General features: G+C 48.1%; 1 protein-coding gene across 1 annotated transcript in view; it reads right to left on the bottom strand.

Moving 5' to 3' along the window:
- Positions 1 to 244: 244 nt before the first annotated feature.
- Positions 245 to 19,338, bottom strand: part of LOC134929554 (serum paraoxonase/arylesterase 2-like) — a 94,313-nt gene continuing 75,219 nt past the window's right edge. Inside the window, exons 6-9 of the mRNA XM_063925148.1 lie at positions 16,371 to 16,571; positions 15,172 to 15,253; positions 6,305 to 6,433; positions 245 to 2,028 (exon numbers count right to left, since the gene is read on the bottom strand). Of these exons, the coding sequence (XP_063781218.1) occupies positions 1,867 to 2,028; positions 6,305 to 6,433; positions 15,172 to 15,253; positions 16,371 to 16,571 (574 nt within the window). The 3' untranslated portion in view covers positions 245 to 1,866. The remainder of the gene's footprint in view (positions 2,029 to 6,304; positions 6,434 to 15,171; positions 15,254 to 16,370; positions 16,572 to 19,338) is intronic.

Here is a 19,338-nt window from a genome sequence, read left to right as displayed (position 1 = left end):
GTCGGAGAGGAGAGTGCAGCATGCACCTCTCCTCTCCTGCCTGCCCAGTGACTTAGGTGACTGGTGGTCTCTCCTCCTCCTGCGGCGGCATCCTGTATCTTAGATCTGGCGCCGGTTCGTGAGCCAATCAGAGCTCGTGGACCGGCAGCTAATCAGGAACCGCTGCCACAAACTCTAATTGGCTCATGGACCGGTGCCAGATCTAAGATACAGGACGCCAATGCTGCCGCAGAAGGTGAGGAGATAAGACTAAGCGGGCAGGAGAGGCGCATGCTGCGCTCTCCTCTACCTGACAGTCACTCTGCACAGCCTGCCCCAGATAGCAGCAGCAAAAATGGTGAGTTGCTCTGCTTGGGGCATATCTGGCACTGTGGGGGCATATCTGGCACTGTGGGGGCATGTGTATTTGGCAACATGGGGGCATATCTGGCACTGTGGGGGCATGTTTATTTGGTAATGTGGGGGCATGTCTGGCACTGTGGGGGCATGTCTGGCACTGTGGGGACATGTGTATTTGGCAATGTGGGGGCATATCTGGCACTGTGGGAGCATGTGTATTTGGCACTGCGGGGGCATATCTGGCACTGTGGGGGAATGTGGCACCATGGGGGCATATCTGGCACTGTGGGGGCATGTGTATTTGGCACTGGGGGGCATGCGTATTTGGCACTGTGGGGGCATATCTGGCACCGTGGGGGCATAGGTGTATCTGGCACTGTGAGGGCATGTGTATTTGGCACTGTATGGGCATATCTGGCACCGTGGGGGCATAGGTGTATCTAGCACCGTGAGGGCAAAAGTGTATCTGGTACCGTGAGGGCATATGTGTATATGGCATCGTGAGGGCATATGTGTATCTGGCACTGCACTATTGGGGTCATGTGTATCACGCCCCCATTCTCATTGGCCACGCACCATGTGGCCACACCCAATTTTTGGCACGCGCACACAGTACCACTAAAAGTTTTTTTCTATTTGCACCACTGGATGCTGGGACATGCTTAACCTACTTACGCTGTAAATAGTATATTTAAATGACATTTAAAGAACACCTAAAAAAATAATAAAGTAAACAGTACAAGCACAGAAGTCATTTCTCATATAACTCACACTAAACACTGATGTAGGTATACAGTACATGTTAAGGTGCAGATTGAATAAGCCATGAACAAGGTTACACAGCATGTAAAAGCTGCTGCATACCTCCCAACATTGGCGTAGTGGGACTCGGGACTTCTGTGCGGCAGTGCTGCACCCAAAAAGGGAGTGTAACCTCGGGGAAAGGGTGTGTGGCTTCAATAGCATTTGCAAGCCACGCCTCCCACTTTCATCACTATGGGGGTATGCCCAACACTCTGTGAGGTGCTGGCATGCCCCCAGCCCCTCTGTCTCCCGTGCGCACAGCGTCTATTCACTGCTGCTCTGCTAGGCAGATCAGTGACTGCTCTGAGCCTCCCAACTGGCCCCACCCAACGCGGGACACTGTGGCCCGTGGGTGGGACAAAAAATGGGACTGTCCCACGAAAATCTGGACAGTTGGCAGGTATACTGCTCGTTGTGACTTATGGCAGCTCTAGAAAAGGTGAAAAGTAGGGAAACCCCTATCAATGAAAAATAATGTACTTTTACATAAGAAAAACTCAAATTGAAAATTAAATACAAAACAAAAGGTAATTCTGCCTGATCTGTCTGAATGGCGGGTGTTACAAGGCACCGACACCCGCTTGGAATGTCCAGAATAGGCTCGGTGGTAAGCCTAGACAGGAACTGTGGTTCTCACTCAGTTACTAGCTAAAGCACAAACCAGTCACTGAGAAAGAATTAGCTTCCATTAGAACTTAGGGCAGTGTCCGGCAATGGGTGACATTAGTGCAGATCACAGTACAGAGCTCTGTGGAATACTGTGCCCACCACAAGTTTCCCCTCATACACAGTCGCACATGAGGATGCCTGGAGTACGGAGCCATTGTTGGCATAGACTGTGGTCACTATAGGGTTATCAGAGTGAATGTTCTGTACGCGGACAACCTGCAACAAGACAAATACAGGTTAATCAGCATGTGTGACAAGAGCACAAGATAATGAATGAAAATGACAAATAACATGATACCGAGTCGCACGCAGCTCCGCACGCGGCCGCAACGAGAATATTAGCAAACTGCGCACAGGTTGTAGCGGATATACGCATCTTTGTGTGTCTACAGGCCAGTCAGAGTTGGACGGATCTCTCTCTGAAATGAGCATTTCTGGGTGTCAACCTGGTGGAAATACTGCAGACGCACGCAAAAGAACCGCCACGGTCGTGTAGCAAGGGGCAGGTGTAAGTGCTTATACGAGCGACGGTGGTTGTGACTTCAGACGGGGAAACAGTGGGCGGTGCAACTATACCGGTGTCACTATACGCCTGTAGATGTGTGTATAGTCATATTAGCATGTGGTTCCAACGGCCATCCGGACTTACGGACGCTCTGTGTACGACTCAGAATCAGGCCCAATATGCAGCAATTTACTTTTAAAAGTGGAGAATCTGTGTATAAATGGCTCCAAACAGGATAAATTCATATTTAGATGCTATATAATGAATGATTAAAGTTGGGTTTTCCACATACTTCCTACTGTGAAAAGTTTTTCACTATTATTTACTAATTTAAGTGGCTCATTTATCAACAAGTGATAAAACTTGTTGCATATGATAAATGGTGCTCCAGCCAATCAGTTCCTAACTGTCATGTGTTAATCTCCTGCCGTGTGTTTGAAAAATGACAGTTGGGAGCTGACTGGCTGGAGCACCATTTATCATACACAATGAGTTCTATCCAGAGCCGGATTAAGGCTGTGGGGCCCCCGGGGCCCTTCAGATAGAGGGGACCCTAATACAGAGGCAGATGAGTATATATATATATATATATATATATATATATATATATATATATCTTTATCAATATAGAAATGTATATGAATGTGTATATATGTATATGCATGTGTGTATGTATATATATATATATATATATATACACATACAGACACACACATATATATATATATATATATATATATATGTGTGTGTACATATATAATATATATATATATATATATATATAAATATGTTTGTGTGTGTGTGTGTATGTGTGTATATATATATATATATATATATATATATATATATGTATTTCACATACATGCACCCACACACAGATATAGACAAACAAATATACGCAAACGTATGTACACATATATAAATACACTCTACCAGATCCATCATAATACATCCAGCGCCAGCCTTACTTTTTGCTGGCAGGTTGCTTTGTCACAGGAGACAGGAGAGTAAGAGATCACTCTTCTCTGTCTCCTGCAAGCCGCTTGCGGCTGATCCACACGCTGCCAATGTCCTGCAACCTGCGCGCTCAGCCAATAATGACTGAGCCGCAGGCTGCTACTTTACACGGTATTGGACAGCTGAGCCGTCGCTCAGCTGTCCTGTACTGTCAGATGGCCGTGACGCCGCGGCTGTTAGGTTGCCATGGCAACCAAAGGGGAGACGGAAGCACCGCAGATCGGTAAGAGCTCCGATCTATGGCGGGGGGGCCCTTTTAGGAAGGGGGGCCTGGGGTACTTAACCCCATGGCACCCCCCTTAATCCGGCTCTGGTTCTATCACTCGTTGATAAATGGAGTGTTATTTACCAATATGAAAAGTTTATCATTATTTTTCACCAATAATATTGTAGTTTTCTCTGCAAACTCTGGGCCTGATTCATAGTTGTACACAAACCCGATGGTTCCCTTACAACTACCGTGGGTGTGTCGCCCCTGTTTTGTAGGTGTGCGGAAGCCAGGGCTTTCCATCTCAGATTTCCAAGCCCAGACAGACGTTCCAGCAGACGGGTATGGGTCATTAGGTCGACAGTTATTAGGTCGACATGGTCACTAGGTCGACATGGAAAAAGGTCGTCATGAGTTTTTTGAACTTTTTTTACTTTTTTGGTGTCATTTTCTTCGTGAAGTGACCGGGAACCCCAATTAGTGCACCATGTTTGCTCGCCATGCTTCGGGCAAGGTTACTATTCCCAATCGTAGTCCACGTGGATTGTAAAGTATGTAAAAGTAAAAAAAATGGAAAAAAAGGGTGAAAAATTCATGTTGACCTTTTTCCACGTCGACCTAATGACCACGTCGACCTAATGCATGTCAACCAATAGCGGTCGACCTAATGACTGTCGACTTAAGTGTTGTCGACCTAATGACCGTATCCCCAGCAGACAGTCTGAAAGCTAAGGCTTACTCAGATGGCCGATGGTCGCGATGGTGAGCCAATGTTGCATCTTCGGGGCACAGCATTTGCATGTGCAATGTCGGCAGGAGACGTCTTTTTTCTTCAGACGCTTCCTGTAGTAATACAGATTGGTGCTCCCTTATACGCCACTATAGGTCGCACCATGGAAACTTCCACCTATGGCAGGTGCAGTGTCTCTGTCTGACCACGGCCTCCTATGTGCAACTGGGAACACAGCCACTTACACTGACAGGCCCACTACATTCTCATAATACTCCAACTGAATGGACCATTTTGTGCGTGCTCTAGTAGGAGACCGGTGTGCAGTCTCCTGTTTGGGCCTCCTGCTCTCGAGTCAGCAGCACAGTACAGATACTGGGGCACTAGGGTCAGTAGAAGACTCTAGTGCTGCACCAGTGTGTAGTGCGCATGCGCAAATCTACAGGGGAAAATGGCGCAGCGAGGATTTTCCAGTAATTTTCCTACTGCTCATGTGCGAAATGGCTGTCGTGCCATGTTATCACTGTGATTACTGCAGTGCTACTGGCCCCAACACGAGACTCCAGAGGTTAAGTATTCAAGAAAATTGGTGCAGGGTGTGCAGTGTGGGCCAACCTACCATACACCGTCCTGGAACACCCATCAATTTGCCACCACATTTCTGATTCCGTCTGACCTGATCACAGCAGCACCTTTGTGCGTAGACTCTGCACCATAGAAGTTCCAAATAACTGCTCCACTACGTGACCATCGGCACTGCGTGTAGTTTGCCTGCGACTCAGAATCGGGCCTCAGTCTCACATACGCTGCACGTGAGGTTCTGTATGACTGGAGTTGTGGATTGGGTATGTGCAAGTGCCACTAATGTTTGTCCCGTCTCTGGGGATCCAGCATATCCTACGTACGCCGCATCTCCAGATACACCTGTCAGCAGGTGTAAATCTTGTGGCTCCCTAAACTGTGATGCAGACCACTGCTGAAGTAGGGTATTTAAATCAGAATTAAATGCATACAAAAATTACCCAAATAGAAAACAGCACCAGCAATTGTCTCCTGGAATAATGTACAATATATTTAATGTTAGTCAACATACTGTACAATTACTAGATGATGATTGTTTAATTGCACATGCACCTGCGCTTAACAGTTATTAAGGGACAATTAACCCCTCCGCTGCAGATAAGTAGTCCCACTTATTATTCACAGCAAAATGCCCAATGCCCCCCTTTCCCCCTGCCCCACTTACTTACTTTCTACCTAGCACCAGGGTAGAGGCGGGCGACCATACTAAACAAGGGCATGGAGATGCTGGAATACGAGGAAAGGCTTGCAAGGCTAGGCATGTTTACATTGGAAAAGAGGAGACTAAGAGGGGACATGATCAACATCTACAAATATATAAGGCGTCAATACACAGAGCTTGGGAGGGACCTGTTTTCTATCAGATCAGCACAGAGGACACGTGGACACTCGCTTAGGTTAGAGGAGAGGAGATTCCGCACATTGAGGCGAAATGGTTTTTTCATAGTAAGGACAATACGTGTTTGGAATTCCCTGCCTGAGAGAGTAGTAATGGCGGACTCAGTCAACACCTTTAAGAATGGGTTAGATAAATTCCTATTGGATAAAGATATTCAGGGTTATGGTGCGTAGTCACGCATTAAAGTTATCATAACTAGTCCTAACAAAAATAACTAGTCCTATAATAAGACTGCATAGGAGACCACAAATAGGTTGAACTCGATGGACAATTGTCTTTTTTCAACCTTAGTTACTATGTAACTATGTTACCAGCACTAATCACCTATGGGAAGTCCCAAGGGTCAGGGGGTCTGTCTCAGAGGTATGACCTCGGTGTCAATGTGCACCAACAATGTAAAGTAAAAAATAAAAATCCTCTATCTCCTCAACCCTGGCACCTGGAGAGATAGTAACACCCTTCTTTAACAGAAGGCAGTTTTATTTTCAGCTTATAACCTCAGTTATCTTATTACATTTATGTAATATGAGTTTTTACATTGTATACACTGACCTCTGATCCGGGGGCATCTTCAGCATTGTAAAAGTACACTTTATATACATTTGGGTGAGCTCCTGCCCAAACATCTCCTGTAACTGGGTCCACCGACAGGTTATCCACAAGCGTATCCAACTGCACCACCTTGTGTAGAAATCATGGTGACAATTAATGATGACTGGATTTTACAGGCTATAATGTCATGCAATAATAAATTTAATCCAAAAATATACTGGTAGGTCAATTGGATCCCAACAAAAATTAACCCTAGTATGAATGTGTGCGTGCACATGTGGTAGGGAAAATAGGGGGTCGTTCCGACCCGATCGCATGCTGCAGTTGTTCGCCGCAGTGCGCCAGCGCATGCCAGACGGCGGAAGACCATCGTTATCTAGCGACTGCCTCTGCCTGATTGACAGGCAGAGGTGTTCGCTGGGTGGGAGGGGGCGGCACGGCGGCGTTTAGTTGCCATTTTCGGTGCGCGGTCCAGCCAACGAAGGCGTGGCCGGACTGTGTGGACCGCTTCATCTGAGCAACAGGCCCTTTTTTTTTAACCAGAGTGAAGTGTGAGCAGCGGACGGAGCTACCCGGGACCCAGCAGGGCTGATGTCAGGGAGAAGTGGAGCTGCTGCAGAATAGCAGATCCCTGGCTAGCCAGAGTGTGACAGCACAGCTACGATCAACTCGGAATGACCCCCTTAGATTGTAAGCTCCACTGGGGCAGGGACCGATGTGAATGGCTAAATATTCTCTGTAAAGTGCTGCAGAATACATGTGCGCTATATAAATATCTGGTAATAAATAAATTATATATATATATATATATACAGAAGTTGAGTCGGCACTCACATACTGTCAAACGATGCTGCTCCGGTGCCCTCCCTGAGCCTCCTGGACCCTCGTATATTGCGTGTATGGGCGGCACTCGTAAGTCTTTCGACGGACGAATAAAGAGACGAACAGCGTCTGCGTGTCAACGTTTCAGTCTATTTGACTTTTTTCAAGAACAAACTACAACAAGTGAAATCTTACCTTAAATAGTGAAAAGCCGTCCTGGCCGCCATGCCCGCCTCTCAGTCGCCGCGTGTCCCCTTCCGATGACGTCATCGCGCTGGTCCCATTCGCTTGCTGCCGCCTTCGGTCCGTCACCTCACTTCCTCCCTACTCGTGACACCTTCCGGCGCCGGCTGCCTGGAACGCAGGCACGTGACCCGTCAACGGAGGGGATAAAGGAAACTGGTGGTCGCCATGGTGACCTGTAAACAGCAACAACAACACCACGTGATAACTGCTTATTAAAACGCAATACATATATATCAAAATGACATAAACAGAAAATGAATAAAACATGAATATAGATAGATCAAAAGAAATATGGATGGAAGTGTTGTGTAAAGAAATCTACCAACCGAGCAATATAAGATACAGCGGGCAAAAAACACTTAAGTGCCCCTGTAAAGGTATATTAAAACGTGAGAAAATTTTAAAAAAATGTATGCAAAAATCAAAAGGCAGATCACTGCCTAATAAGTGATAATAAAAAAATTGATGAGATTAAAATCCTCATGGGAGGAGATTTGAGTAGAGATACACGAATCGTAAGTGCTGGTAACTGGTGCATAAATCGAAATGTGTGCAGCCTCAGTTGGCTATGCCAAACATAAAGGTATAACTACTGTATAAATGAAACCTGTATGGAGGCACTGAGTGTTGTGAAGTATACTGATGAGAAATTATTACAGAAAAGATTAAAAAATACGTTACAGATAAAGTATCCAACGGACCTTCTCTTTACTGTGACTCTACCCCTTTAGGGGTTACCACTCGCGCCACCAAAAACGTAGGGCGCGCACGCGACGCGGGGGCCAATGCAAAAGGGAGGAACGCAAGCAAGAAGAAAACCTGATTGTGAACTTATCAAGACGCTCCATTTCTCCCATAGAAGCTAAAGTATTAAACAAAGGACTTACCTTCATACCTACCGCACATTTTGACCCATTCGAGTGGAAGAAAGAATTATGGAATTTTAATCGCCTTCTTAAATTAAAGGAGTTTTTCCCCCAGGCGGATGACACTAATAATTTTTCACAGATGCCTGTCAAAAGAAGCTCAAATTTCGAACCACAATCATTTAATTCTTCTATAAAAAGCTTCACACGTCTAGTAGATCAAGAAGTAACAGATGCACAAAAAAAGAGGCCCAGGAGGCCGCATTCCAATTTATCCAAAGAGGAATTTCAAGCACTCCAGGTGTTAAGTAAGGACAGCTCAGTGGTCTTCCGACCAGCTGATAAAGGGGGTGCGCTGGTCATTCAAGATGTAGAGGCCTACATTCAAGAAATGTATAGGCAACTCAACATGTCGGATGTATATCAGAAATTACCGGGGGACCCGACCAACACTTATAAAAACGAATTGCTACAGATGCTTACATCAGCAGTCAATGAGGGTTTCATATCCCAAAAGACATGTGAAGCCTTGACCATTCAGCACCCTGAGGTACCTCTGATCTATTGTCTGCCAAAAATTCATAAGTCCATGGAGGCACCTCCGGGCCATCCCATCATTTCGGCCAGAAATTCCCTTTACAGCAATGTGTCTAAATACTTAGACCATTTTCTTCAACCTCTGGTCCAGTTGGAAGACACCTACCTCAAAGATACGAACACCTTCTTGTATAAACTTCAAAGTTTGAGTAATCTTCCAGAAGACGTCCTACTATGCACCATAGACGTTGCGTCATTGTACACAAGTATACCGCACTGTGAAGGTCTCACTTGCCTGAAGGAATATCTATTACAGAAATCCGACTACACTGGACCGCCTGTGCAGTTTTTTGTAGATCTACTAGAGAAAACGCTCACTCGCAATTATTTTTTGTTTAATAACGAGTTTTTTGTCCAGCTGAGGGGGTGTGCCATGGGCAGTCACGTGGCACCATCCTATGCGAACATCTTCATGTTTCAAATAGAAAAATCCCTATTTTTTGAACATGGGTTGTTTCAACAATACACCTTTTTCTTCACAAGATACATTGACGATCTTTTCCTCATATGGACAGGTCCTGAATACAGTTTTAGACAGATGATGACAGAGCTCAATGAGATCCATCCACATATCAAGTTTACGTATGAGTGTAATCACCAACAAATTCATTATCTTGATGTAAACAATACATTGGGATGGAATTGAACTTAGCACATCTGTATACATCAAACCGACAGACGTAAACAATGCGTTACATGCGCAGAGTCATCATCCCGCAGCTTTAAAACTGGGGTTACCGTACTCATACGCAGAATTACAATGGATGCTGGACAGGCATCATTGGAGATCGATAAGATGATCCTGAAATTCCGGGCAAGGGGGTATGACAAGATGGCTTTAGTCAACGCCAAAACAAAAGTGATGCAACTGGATAGGATACAGCTGAACAAACAAGAACAGAGGGGCAAGAGGGCTACCAAGACGACCATCTTTGTCAATAATTATAATACCGGATCAAGCACAATCAATTCAGTGGTCAAAAAATATTGGCCCATTGTCAACACTGATCAGACTTTGCCATCTCTCACAGGTTCCAGACTCATGATGGGCTATAAAAGAAATAAAAATCTGAAGGATTGGCTGGTCCACAACAACGTTGTAACTCCAACAGAAGGCAGCACCTCTCACTTCCTCACCAAAAAAGCGGGCTGTTACCGCTGCATCGGCTGCACAACGTGCAGATACTTGGAGACAGGACATTATGTCTCACACCCATATTCTGGGAAGAAAATTGCCATCAAATATGTTCTCACGTGTACCACCAGATACGTTGTATACATGATCCGGTGTCCTTGCAGTTTGGTGTACATTGGGAAGACATCCTGCACCCTAAGAGAAAGGATGAACCAACATCGCTCTGCCATACGGTTGGCACTGGAGGGCAAGTCTGTAGACCAACCAGTGGCACAGCATTTCAAAGAAAGGAAGCATCCGCTATCATCTCTGGTGTACAAATTGATTGATCATGTACCTGCGTCCATCCGTGGTGGAGACCGAGACAAAAAATTACTTCAATTAGAGGCGAGATGGATCCACAGAATGAACTCAGTCACACCTTTTGGTCTAAATGAGTCGCTATCATTCTCCTGTTTCTTGTAACTTTGCACAGTTTTGAAGTTCCTAATAATTTGTGTATTGCAGTACATTAGACACACATAATATGCAGTAGACAGCGGCACAGTTATAGCATTAGGATAGGTGACCAATGAGACTCCTCTCCACATAATGCTCTCTTTTCCCCGAATGTGGTCTTTTAGCATATCACAGGACCATAAGTAGAGTCACAGTAAAGAGAAGGTCCGTTGGATACTTTATCTGTAACGTATTTTTTAATCTTTTCTGTAATAATTTCTCATCAGTATACTTCACAACACCCAGTGCCTCCATACAGGTTTCAGTTATACAGTAGTTATACCTTTATGTTTGGCATAGCCAACTGAGGCTGCACACATTTCGATTTATGCACCAGTTACCAGCACTTACGATTCGTGTATCTCTACTCGAATCTCCTCCCATGAGGATTTTAATCTCATCAATTTTTTTATTATCACTTATTAGGCAGTGATCTGCCTTTTGATTTTTGCATAATTTTTTTTTTAATTTTCTCACGTTTTAATATACCTTTACAGGGGCACTTAAGTGTTTTTTGCCCGCTGTATCTTATATTGCTCGGTTGGTAGATTTCTTTACACAACACTTCCATCCATATTTCTTTTGATCTATCTATATTCATGTTTTATTCATTTTCTGTTTATGTCATTTTGATATACGGTATATGTATTGCGTTTTAATAAGCAGTTATCACGTGTTGTTGTTGCTGTTTACAGGTCACCATGGCGACCACCAGTTTCCTTTATCCCCTCCGTTGACGGGTCACGTGCCTGCGTTCCAGGCAGCCGGCGCCGGAAGGTGTCACGAGTAGGGAGGAAGTGAGGTGACGGACCGAAGGCGGCAGCAAGCGAATGGGACCAGCGCGATGACGTCATCGGAAGGGGACACGCGGCGACTGAGAGGTGGGCATGGCGGCCAGGACGGCTTTTCACTATTTAAGGTAAGATTTCACTTGTTGTAGTTTGTTCTTGAAAAAAGTCAAATAGACTGAAACGTTGACACGCAGACGCTGTTCGTCTCTTTATTCGTCCGTCGAAAGACTTACGAGTGCCGCCCATACACGCAATATATATATATATATATATATTATAGTATAGTGGGGCTAATTCAGACCTGATCGCTCGCTAGCTGTATTTTGCAGTCCTGCGTTCGCATAGTCGCCGCCCGCCGGGGAGTGTATTTTAGCTGTGCAAGTGTGTGATCGCATGTGCAGCCGAGCGGTACAAAAAGATTTTGTGCAGTTTCTGAGTAGCTCTGGACTTACTCAGCCGCTGCGATCACTTCAGCCTGTCCGGGACAGGAATTGACGTCAGACACCCGCCCTGCAAACGCCTGGACACGCCTGCGTTTTTCCAACCACTCCCAGAAAACGGTCACTTGCCACCCACAAACGCCTTCTTCCTGTCAATCACCCTGCGATCGCCCGTGCAAATGGATTCTTCGCACAAACGCATCGCAGAGCAACAAACCACTTTGTACCTGTGCAATGCACCTGCGCATTGTGGTGCATAAGCATGCGCAGTTCTGACCTGATCGCAGCGCTGCAAAAATAACTAGCGTGCGATCAGGTCTGAATTACCCCCAGTGTACCTATACCTAGCGTTGGGGCTGTGAGACTGGCAGTGGGGATCCTGGAGGTCAGCATACCGACTACAGGATCCTGGACGCAGAATGGATCCCGGCGTCGGCATGGATCAGGATCCCGAGTGCCGGTCACATGACCGCATCCCCATACCTACCCCTATGGTCACTACTATAAAATCTAAGCTTATTAGAAGACACCAAGGACAGGGCCGGTTCTGGCGCTCTGAGCGCCCCGGGCGGCAATGGGGGGCGTGGTTTCATACAGGGGGCGTGGTCATTTACGCCCCCTGTACAGACTGAAATGATGTGCGGTGCGCGATGACGTCATCGCGCACCGCACAGCAAAGGTCCTCTCCACGAAGGGAAACTAGATGCGTAGCGTCTAGTTCCCTTCGTGGAGAGGACCTTTGCTGTGCGGTGCGCGATGACGTCATCACGCACCGCACAGTAAAGGACCTCTCCACGAAGGGAAACTAGACGCGTACGCGTCTAGTTTCCCTTCACAGCGGCAGCGGCCAGCGGCAGCAGGCGGGCAGCGGGGGGCACACAGCAGCAGCGGATCTTGCCCTGGTGCGGCGCCCTCCGGAAGGCGGCGCCCCGGGCAAAAGTCCTGCTTGCCCGTGGCAAGATCCGCTACTGACCAAGGAGTCCCAGGACTGTATAAGTAAGAAGCCATTGAGCGCATTTATACATGGAAGCTCACCGCAGCTTCTAATCTGCATCATTTCTAGCATGAGCGTGCGTTATTTCTTACAATACGTAAGGATTATTGATAAAACATTTTAGTATGGAGGTGTCCCATGGATGTACCACTCCTTCCATTTTTGGGCGGTAACCAATGCCAGATTTCCCACTAGGCATGTGAAGCATGTACACAGGAGGGCCACTTGGTCAGGGCGACACAACGGGTCAGACTGTTGTGTCGCCCTCACCAAGTGGTACTCCTGTGTACATGCTTCCCCCTGTCGCCCGCTGCATCTGAGCAACAGGCCCTTTCTTTTTAACCAGAGTGAAGTGTGAGCAGCGGACGGAGCTACCCGGGACGGAGCAGGGCTGATGTCAGAGAGAAGTGGAGCTGCTGCAGAATAGCAGATCCCTGGCTAGCCAGAGACTGACAGAACTACACTACTGCTTAAGAGGAAAGTGTGTGTGCAGAGTGTGTGTGTGCTGTGTTTGTATGTGGGCAGTGTTTGTATGTGGGCAGTGTTTGTATGTGGGCATTGTGTGTGTGTGTGTGTGTGTGTGTGTGTGTGTGTGCAGTGTAAGCAGTAGGGAGACAGTGTGCGAGGTGGCGAGGTGATGGGAGCAATGTGAGCAGTGGGGGGCAGTGAGAAGTTAGGGAAGCAGTTATGTGGGCAGTGAGGTGTGATGGGGTAATGAGTTAGAGTGGGGGGGACCAGGAATTTGTGAGCTGGGGGGAGCAGAAAGGTGTGAGGAGAGCAGTGTGAGCTGTGGAGAGGGAGGGTACATATGGAGGGAACTAAAGAGAGCTATGAAAGGGGTAATGAGAAGGCTATGGGGAGATAGGGAGGTGGGTCCAGGGGGGGTTTGTCGCCAATATTGTTGTGCCTAGGGCCTGACCCATAAATCCTCCTCTGCCGGTGACTAAGTTGCGACCGGGTGGGGTACAACTGATCTACAGTTACTAGGTCTAAAGTCATTAGGTCGACCCCATATGGACAACATACACAAGGTCTCCACTAACAAAAGGTCGACACTGGAAAAGGTTGACACGTACAAACGGCCGATATGGTCAAAATGTCAACATCATTGGTCGAAACAAAATGGTGACCTACTGCATGTTGACAATATAGTGTCGACCTATTGACTGTCGACCTAAACATTGTAGATCTATAGTCCCGATACCGTTGCAACCATGCTGACTCCAGGAACAGACCTGACTCGTGGTAGTGTTATGAGTCTGCACGCGAACTTCCATAACGGGCGCCTGTTTCAGATGGATCTTTTGCCCCCCAGCATGAGGTGGGTGCATGCCCAGATACTAATAAAGCTGCAGACAGAAAACGGTAGGCGAGATGGGAGAGCTATTGTTACTTTTAGGAGCTAGCAATATCGCCATTATTTATACGGAATCAGTATAATATCCCGGTGGTCAGCAGACCGATGCCAGAATCGCGACAGCCGGAATACCGGCAGCGAGCGCAGCATGTCCCCTCGCAGGCTCACTGTGCTGGCCATGCTTCGGGCCCAGCGGCAACCTTCGGTAGCCACACTAATCTATTCCCCCTCGGGTGGTGGCGTGGACCACCCAAGTGGGGATCCGGGGGGTGGATTTTGACAGTCGGCATTTCACCGGGTGTCGGGATTCCGGCATCGGTATTCTGACCGCCGGGATTCCGACAGCCGGCAACGTGATTGCCTCCCATTTATACCAGTGTTCACCCCCCACACACACACGCACACACACAAACCCCACACCCTTTATATTAGCTCTTCCTCCTTTGATAACATAAGTTTTCATGTATCTTCTTCTCTGGTGGTAATATGGGGACAACCGTGAGGTAATCACTTGCAGACAAGCTGCACAGGGGCAGTGTCCCCCTTCACAGCACACAGGGGTTTCTAATATGGGGACTACTAATCCCCTTCAAATGTAATGTGGCCCTCATGGCATGGGGACATGCCTCCACACATTTCAAAACACCAGGAGAACCTGGAAACACCTCCCTCCATCCTGGTTCCTAGAGAAATATGGCTTCCTCTCAGCCATGCCTCCCATCCCATGGTACCTATGAGGAACTCATCACCCGCCTGGTGTCCTCGCCTCTATCTCTGGTTCCCAGGACTACAATATGCTGCAGGTGAGTTACATAAGAATTATAATGACAAGTACATCCCAGTACAAGTAGATTGGGAAAAGGCTAAACAGCCACTGCACTATCTCCCAATGACCTCCCCACCAACCACCACTCATACGCAGCCCATTCCAAGCTCTCTGAGCCATCAAACCAGCATTAATGCAGATAACCCCATATTATTACTCATAATTCCCCCATTGATAACACTCAGCGGGGCCAACGGATAGATGCAACAACTGCACGTTCTAGAATCACCTTAAAGTTAAACTGAGCCCAGGTTGTTAATTATATACCAGCATTTGAGTATATACAATGTATTACCTTTACTGGAGACAGAGACCAGTCCGCATGTTTTTCAAAGACATTAATTGTATGACCGATGAGATCAGCAACATAGATGAACCTTCAAGGAGACACAAATGTATACTGTAAAACAATGCATACTGTATACAGTGCGTTACATTTCCACATAAGCTCCATTTACAGTATGTGCTGTATGAATCTGCTTAGACAAGGCTGGTACATGATTCTGATTACAGTTCTAAACGTAACAGGTCAAAATAGTCATGGTTTCTATATGTAAAACAAGTTATTTGGCCAACATTATTGAGCCCAAAGCCCCATTACTTGTATGCATCAGCGCGATTGGCTGTACATTGAGTGACGAAGATATCACCCTTTTCACTAATGAGGAAATCGTTAGGTAACAGATCATAAGGATGAAAATATTCTCCCCCTTCCATGGAAATGTTGAATTGATGAATCATTTTATTTGAATGAAAGATTCGTAATATCTTATTTTACACCATTGATGGATGGTTACATAATCTAATAATACAGAGATGGAGGCTGACACTTAAAACATTGAGCCAATGTGTTTGGGTACTTATTGGGTTGCATAAAGACTAATTTCCATGTTAGTAAACTGTTTGGGACAGTTTTTTACTTACGATTCTATAATTTTAGCTTTTACGTGTTCCCTGACAATGGGGGTCATTCCGACCTGATCGCAGACTGCTGTTTTTCGCAGCGCAGTGATGAGGTCACTACTGCGCATGCGTATGCAACGCAATGCGCAGGTGCACGGGTACAAAGCAGATCGTTGCTGGGCGATGGATTTAACGAAGAATCCATTCACACAGCCGGTCGCAAGAGGATTGACAGGAAGAAGGTGTTTATGGGAGTGGTTGGAAAAACGCAGGCCTGTTCAAGCGTTTGCAGGGCGGGTGTCTGACGTCAATTCCGGCCCCGGACAGGCTGAAGTGATCGCAGCGGCTGAGTAAGTTCAGAGCTACTCAGAAACTGCACAAACTGTTTTTGTGCTGCTCGGCTGCACAAGCGTTCGCACACTTACAAAGCTAAAATACACTGTGGGCGGCGACTATGCGTTTGCACAGCTGCAAAAAGTAGCTAGGCAGCGATCAACTTGGAATGACCCCCACTGTGCAATAGGTTTTGTTAGATCATGTGCTACAATATATCAAAGACTACTGGGTAACAACAAAGCCATAATAAAATACTTCTTATCGTTGGATATGGCAATTCCGTTGGCTCTGTGAAACCCTGATGCCACTTCTCTGACATCGCCAGGACTGTAATACACCACGTTTGACCACGTTGGTCCAAAGAACATTTCCACTCGTTTCATGGTGAAATCCGTGAAGTAACAATCATTAGTAGCATAAAAGGCCTCAGGTCCAACAGCGACAATATCATTGACACTAAAAAAAAGACAAAGTCAAAATTATAACACATTTGTCAAACTGGTCAATTAATGACATAGCCGCCACTGTCTTGGTTAGTCTCAATACCGGGGCCGAATTCAAGGGTCAGGCCGCCCCTAGGCACAATATTATTGCGCCCCCCCCCCCCCCACACACACACACACACACACACACTCTCTACATGTACCACACATTTAGAAGTTATTATTTATACAGAAAACATATCACATTTGCAATAATTGCACTAATTTATGGACCACTAACCTGAACCTTTTTAGGTATAAATTACAGAATGAACATACTGTAGATCATCACTCTGCTGCTGGCTGCTGACTTCATTATTTATGTCCCTGAAGCTGTGAGCGGTACCGCCAGCGCGGGCTGCTCTCTCCTCCTCTGCTCTGCCGTTAACGTTCCCCACCCCCCACCCCTGAGGCTGTGAGTGGCACCGTTGGCGCGGGCTGCTCTCTCCTCCTCTCCTCTGGTGATGTCATTCATTGATTGACAATTTGATTCCCAATGACTCACTGACTGGACACCTAATGTCCCCCTGAGGCTGAGCGGCTCTCCTCCTCTCAGAGCCTAGTCCTCTGTGCTCTGCTGTGTTAATGTGATGCATGTTGTCAAATTGACAACAGAGAGGAAGAGAGAGTAGCGAGCCCCCTCGCCGCAGCTGCGGCTCACAGGCTCAGCCTCAGGGGGATCATGCATCACATTAACACAGCAGAGGAGGAGAGCCCCTCAGCCTCAGGGGGAGATAAACAGCAGAGCGGAGGAGAGAGCAGAGCAGCGAGCGCCCGTGCCGGATCAATCACTGTCCACAGTCTGACACTAGTACCAGGGCTGCTCGGCTGCGCTGCTGTGTTACTAACTAGGGCTGCGCTTCCAGCCCAGGACACGGAGCAGCCAGCAGCTGCCCGGTGGAGACACATCAGCTAGACTGGGGAGGGGGGGGGGGGGGATTTGCATGTCGCCCCCAACAGGTGCCGCCACTAGACACGTGCCTAGTGGGAAATTCGGCTCTGCTCAATACTACTCATAGCTTATATATTGCCCATAAAACCTCTACTGTGAATGTATCTCCTATATAATAGCCCAGATCTGTGACTTTGTGCTTCATTTGCTAACGCTGGGCGGAGTCACAACACTGGGCGGAGTTAGTCAAATGAGTCACAGATCTGGGCAAATCTATAGGAGACTAGGAGCAGAAGCAGATGGTATGGGCATGGCATAGGCAGGGGTGCATACCTCCCAGCTTTCTTTAGGCAGAATGAGGGACACACGCACGGCGGAAAGGGGGCGTGGTCAACGAAAGGGTGTGTGGCTTCGTGGGAGGACCCGCGATCGCGAGCCACGCCACCATTTTCATCAGTGAGGGGGCATGCCCAGCGCTCTGTGAGCTGCTGGCATGCCCCCAGGGACGGATTATGAGTCTGGGGGGCCCAGGGCACTTGAGTCATCGCATTGCTGTGCCTGCTGTGGGTTGGGGGCATGGCCTCATCGCGTGCCGCGTGGCCACGCCCCCTTATGCAAATTCCGTTTTTTTTTTTTTAAAGGGATTTTGGCCCCTCAGCTAGGGGTAAATCCAGACACCCCCCCCCCCCCCACACACACACACACACGCACAGGCAGAAGAAAGCTGGGAGGCTTCTGCCTCCCTGCAACACCACAGACCTGCCAACACGCAGCAGCGTGTGCTGACTGTAGGACAATGCTGCTGCTGTTACTGGCAGGACGGGGGAGCTTCAGAGCTGGGACAGAGCTACTCCAGCTGGGGGCCCCCTAAAACTGTGGGGCCCGCGGTACATACGCCCTGCCCCCCCCCTTAATACGGCTCTGCTGCCGGAACCCCCTCTTAATCCGTACCCCCTGATGCCCCCTCTCCCTCTGTCTCCACTAAATAGACTCCTGTACTCGCTGTACTAGCAGAACAGCGAGTACAGGAGCTTCCCAACTGCCCCCACCCCCACGTGGGACACTGCGGCCCGCAGGTGGGACAGCGGGACAGACCCCAAAAAATTGGACTGTCCCGCGAAAATCTGGACAGTTGGGAGGTAAGGGGGTCTGTGTGAGGGGGTATGCCATACAGACAGACGGGCACCGGCTCACTGTGTGCTTGACCCCCCACATCAGCATACTCAGCAGGGGCTCTCTGGCGCAGAGGAGCGTCACTTTCTGGCACACTCCACGCTTCTTAGCTGCAGTTTTGTGGGGCACCTGCCGCTGTGCAGGTTCCGTACCGCCTCTGTTATCTCCAGCCCCAGCAACCCCACCGCTACCTGCAGTGAGGTGCACCCAGCTCCTCACACTTTAGCCGGCGGGCAGCGCTGCAGAAGTCCACGCAGCTTGCAGGCTCCGACCCCTCCTCCCTCCAGCCGCAGCGTCTCCTGGGGGCTAACCAGTCACACCCAGTCTCCCCTTACCACAGTGCCCGGCAGCCGCGAGGTCTGCGCCGCGTGCATGCTATGACCCCCTCCTCCCTCCAGCCACAGTGTCTACTGGGGGCTAACCAGTCACTCCCAGTCTCCCCTTACCACAGTGCCCGGCAGCTGCGAGGTACGCGCCGCGTGCATGCTATGACCCCCTCCTCCCTCCAGCCGCAGCGTCTCCTGGGGGCTAACCAGTCACTCCCAGTCTCCCCTTACCACAGTGCCCGGCAGCCGCGCGAGGTCCGCGGTGTGTGACTGAGGAGGGGGGAGGGATGCGGACGGACAGAGGAAGCAGGACTCCAGCCTGAGAGAGTCAGCCATGCCAAGTCTCCACC

This window comes from Pseudophryne corroboree, chromosome 5 (genome assembly GCF_028390025.1).
Source record: "Pseudophryne corroboree isolate aPseCor3 chromosome 5, aPseCor3.hap2, whole genome shotgun sequence".
Classification (NCBI taxonomy): Eukaryota; Metazoa; Chordata; class Amphibia; order Anura; family Myobatrachidae; genus Pseudophryne; species Pseudophryne corroboree.
This window is presented reverse-complemented; position numbering and strand designations above follow the sequence as displayed.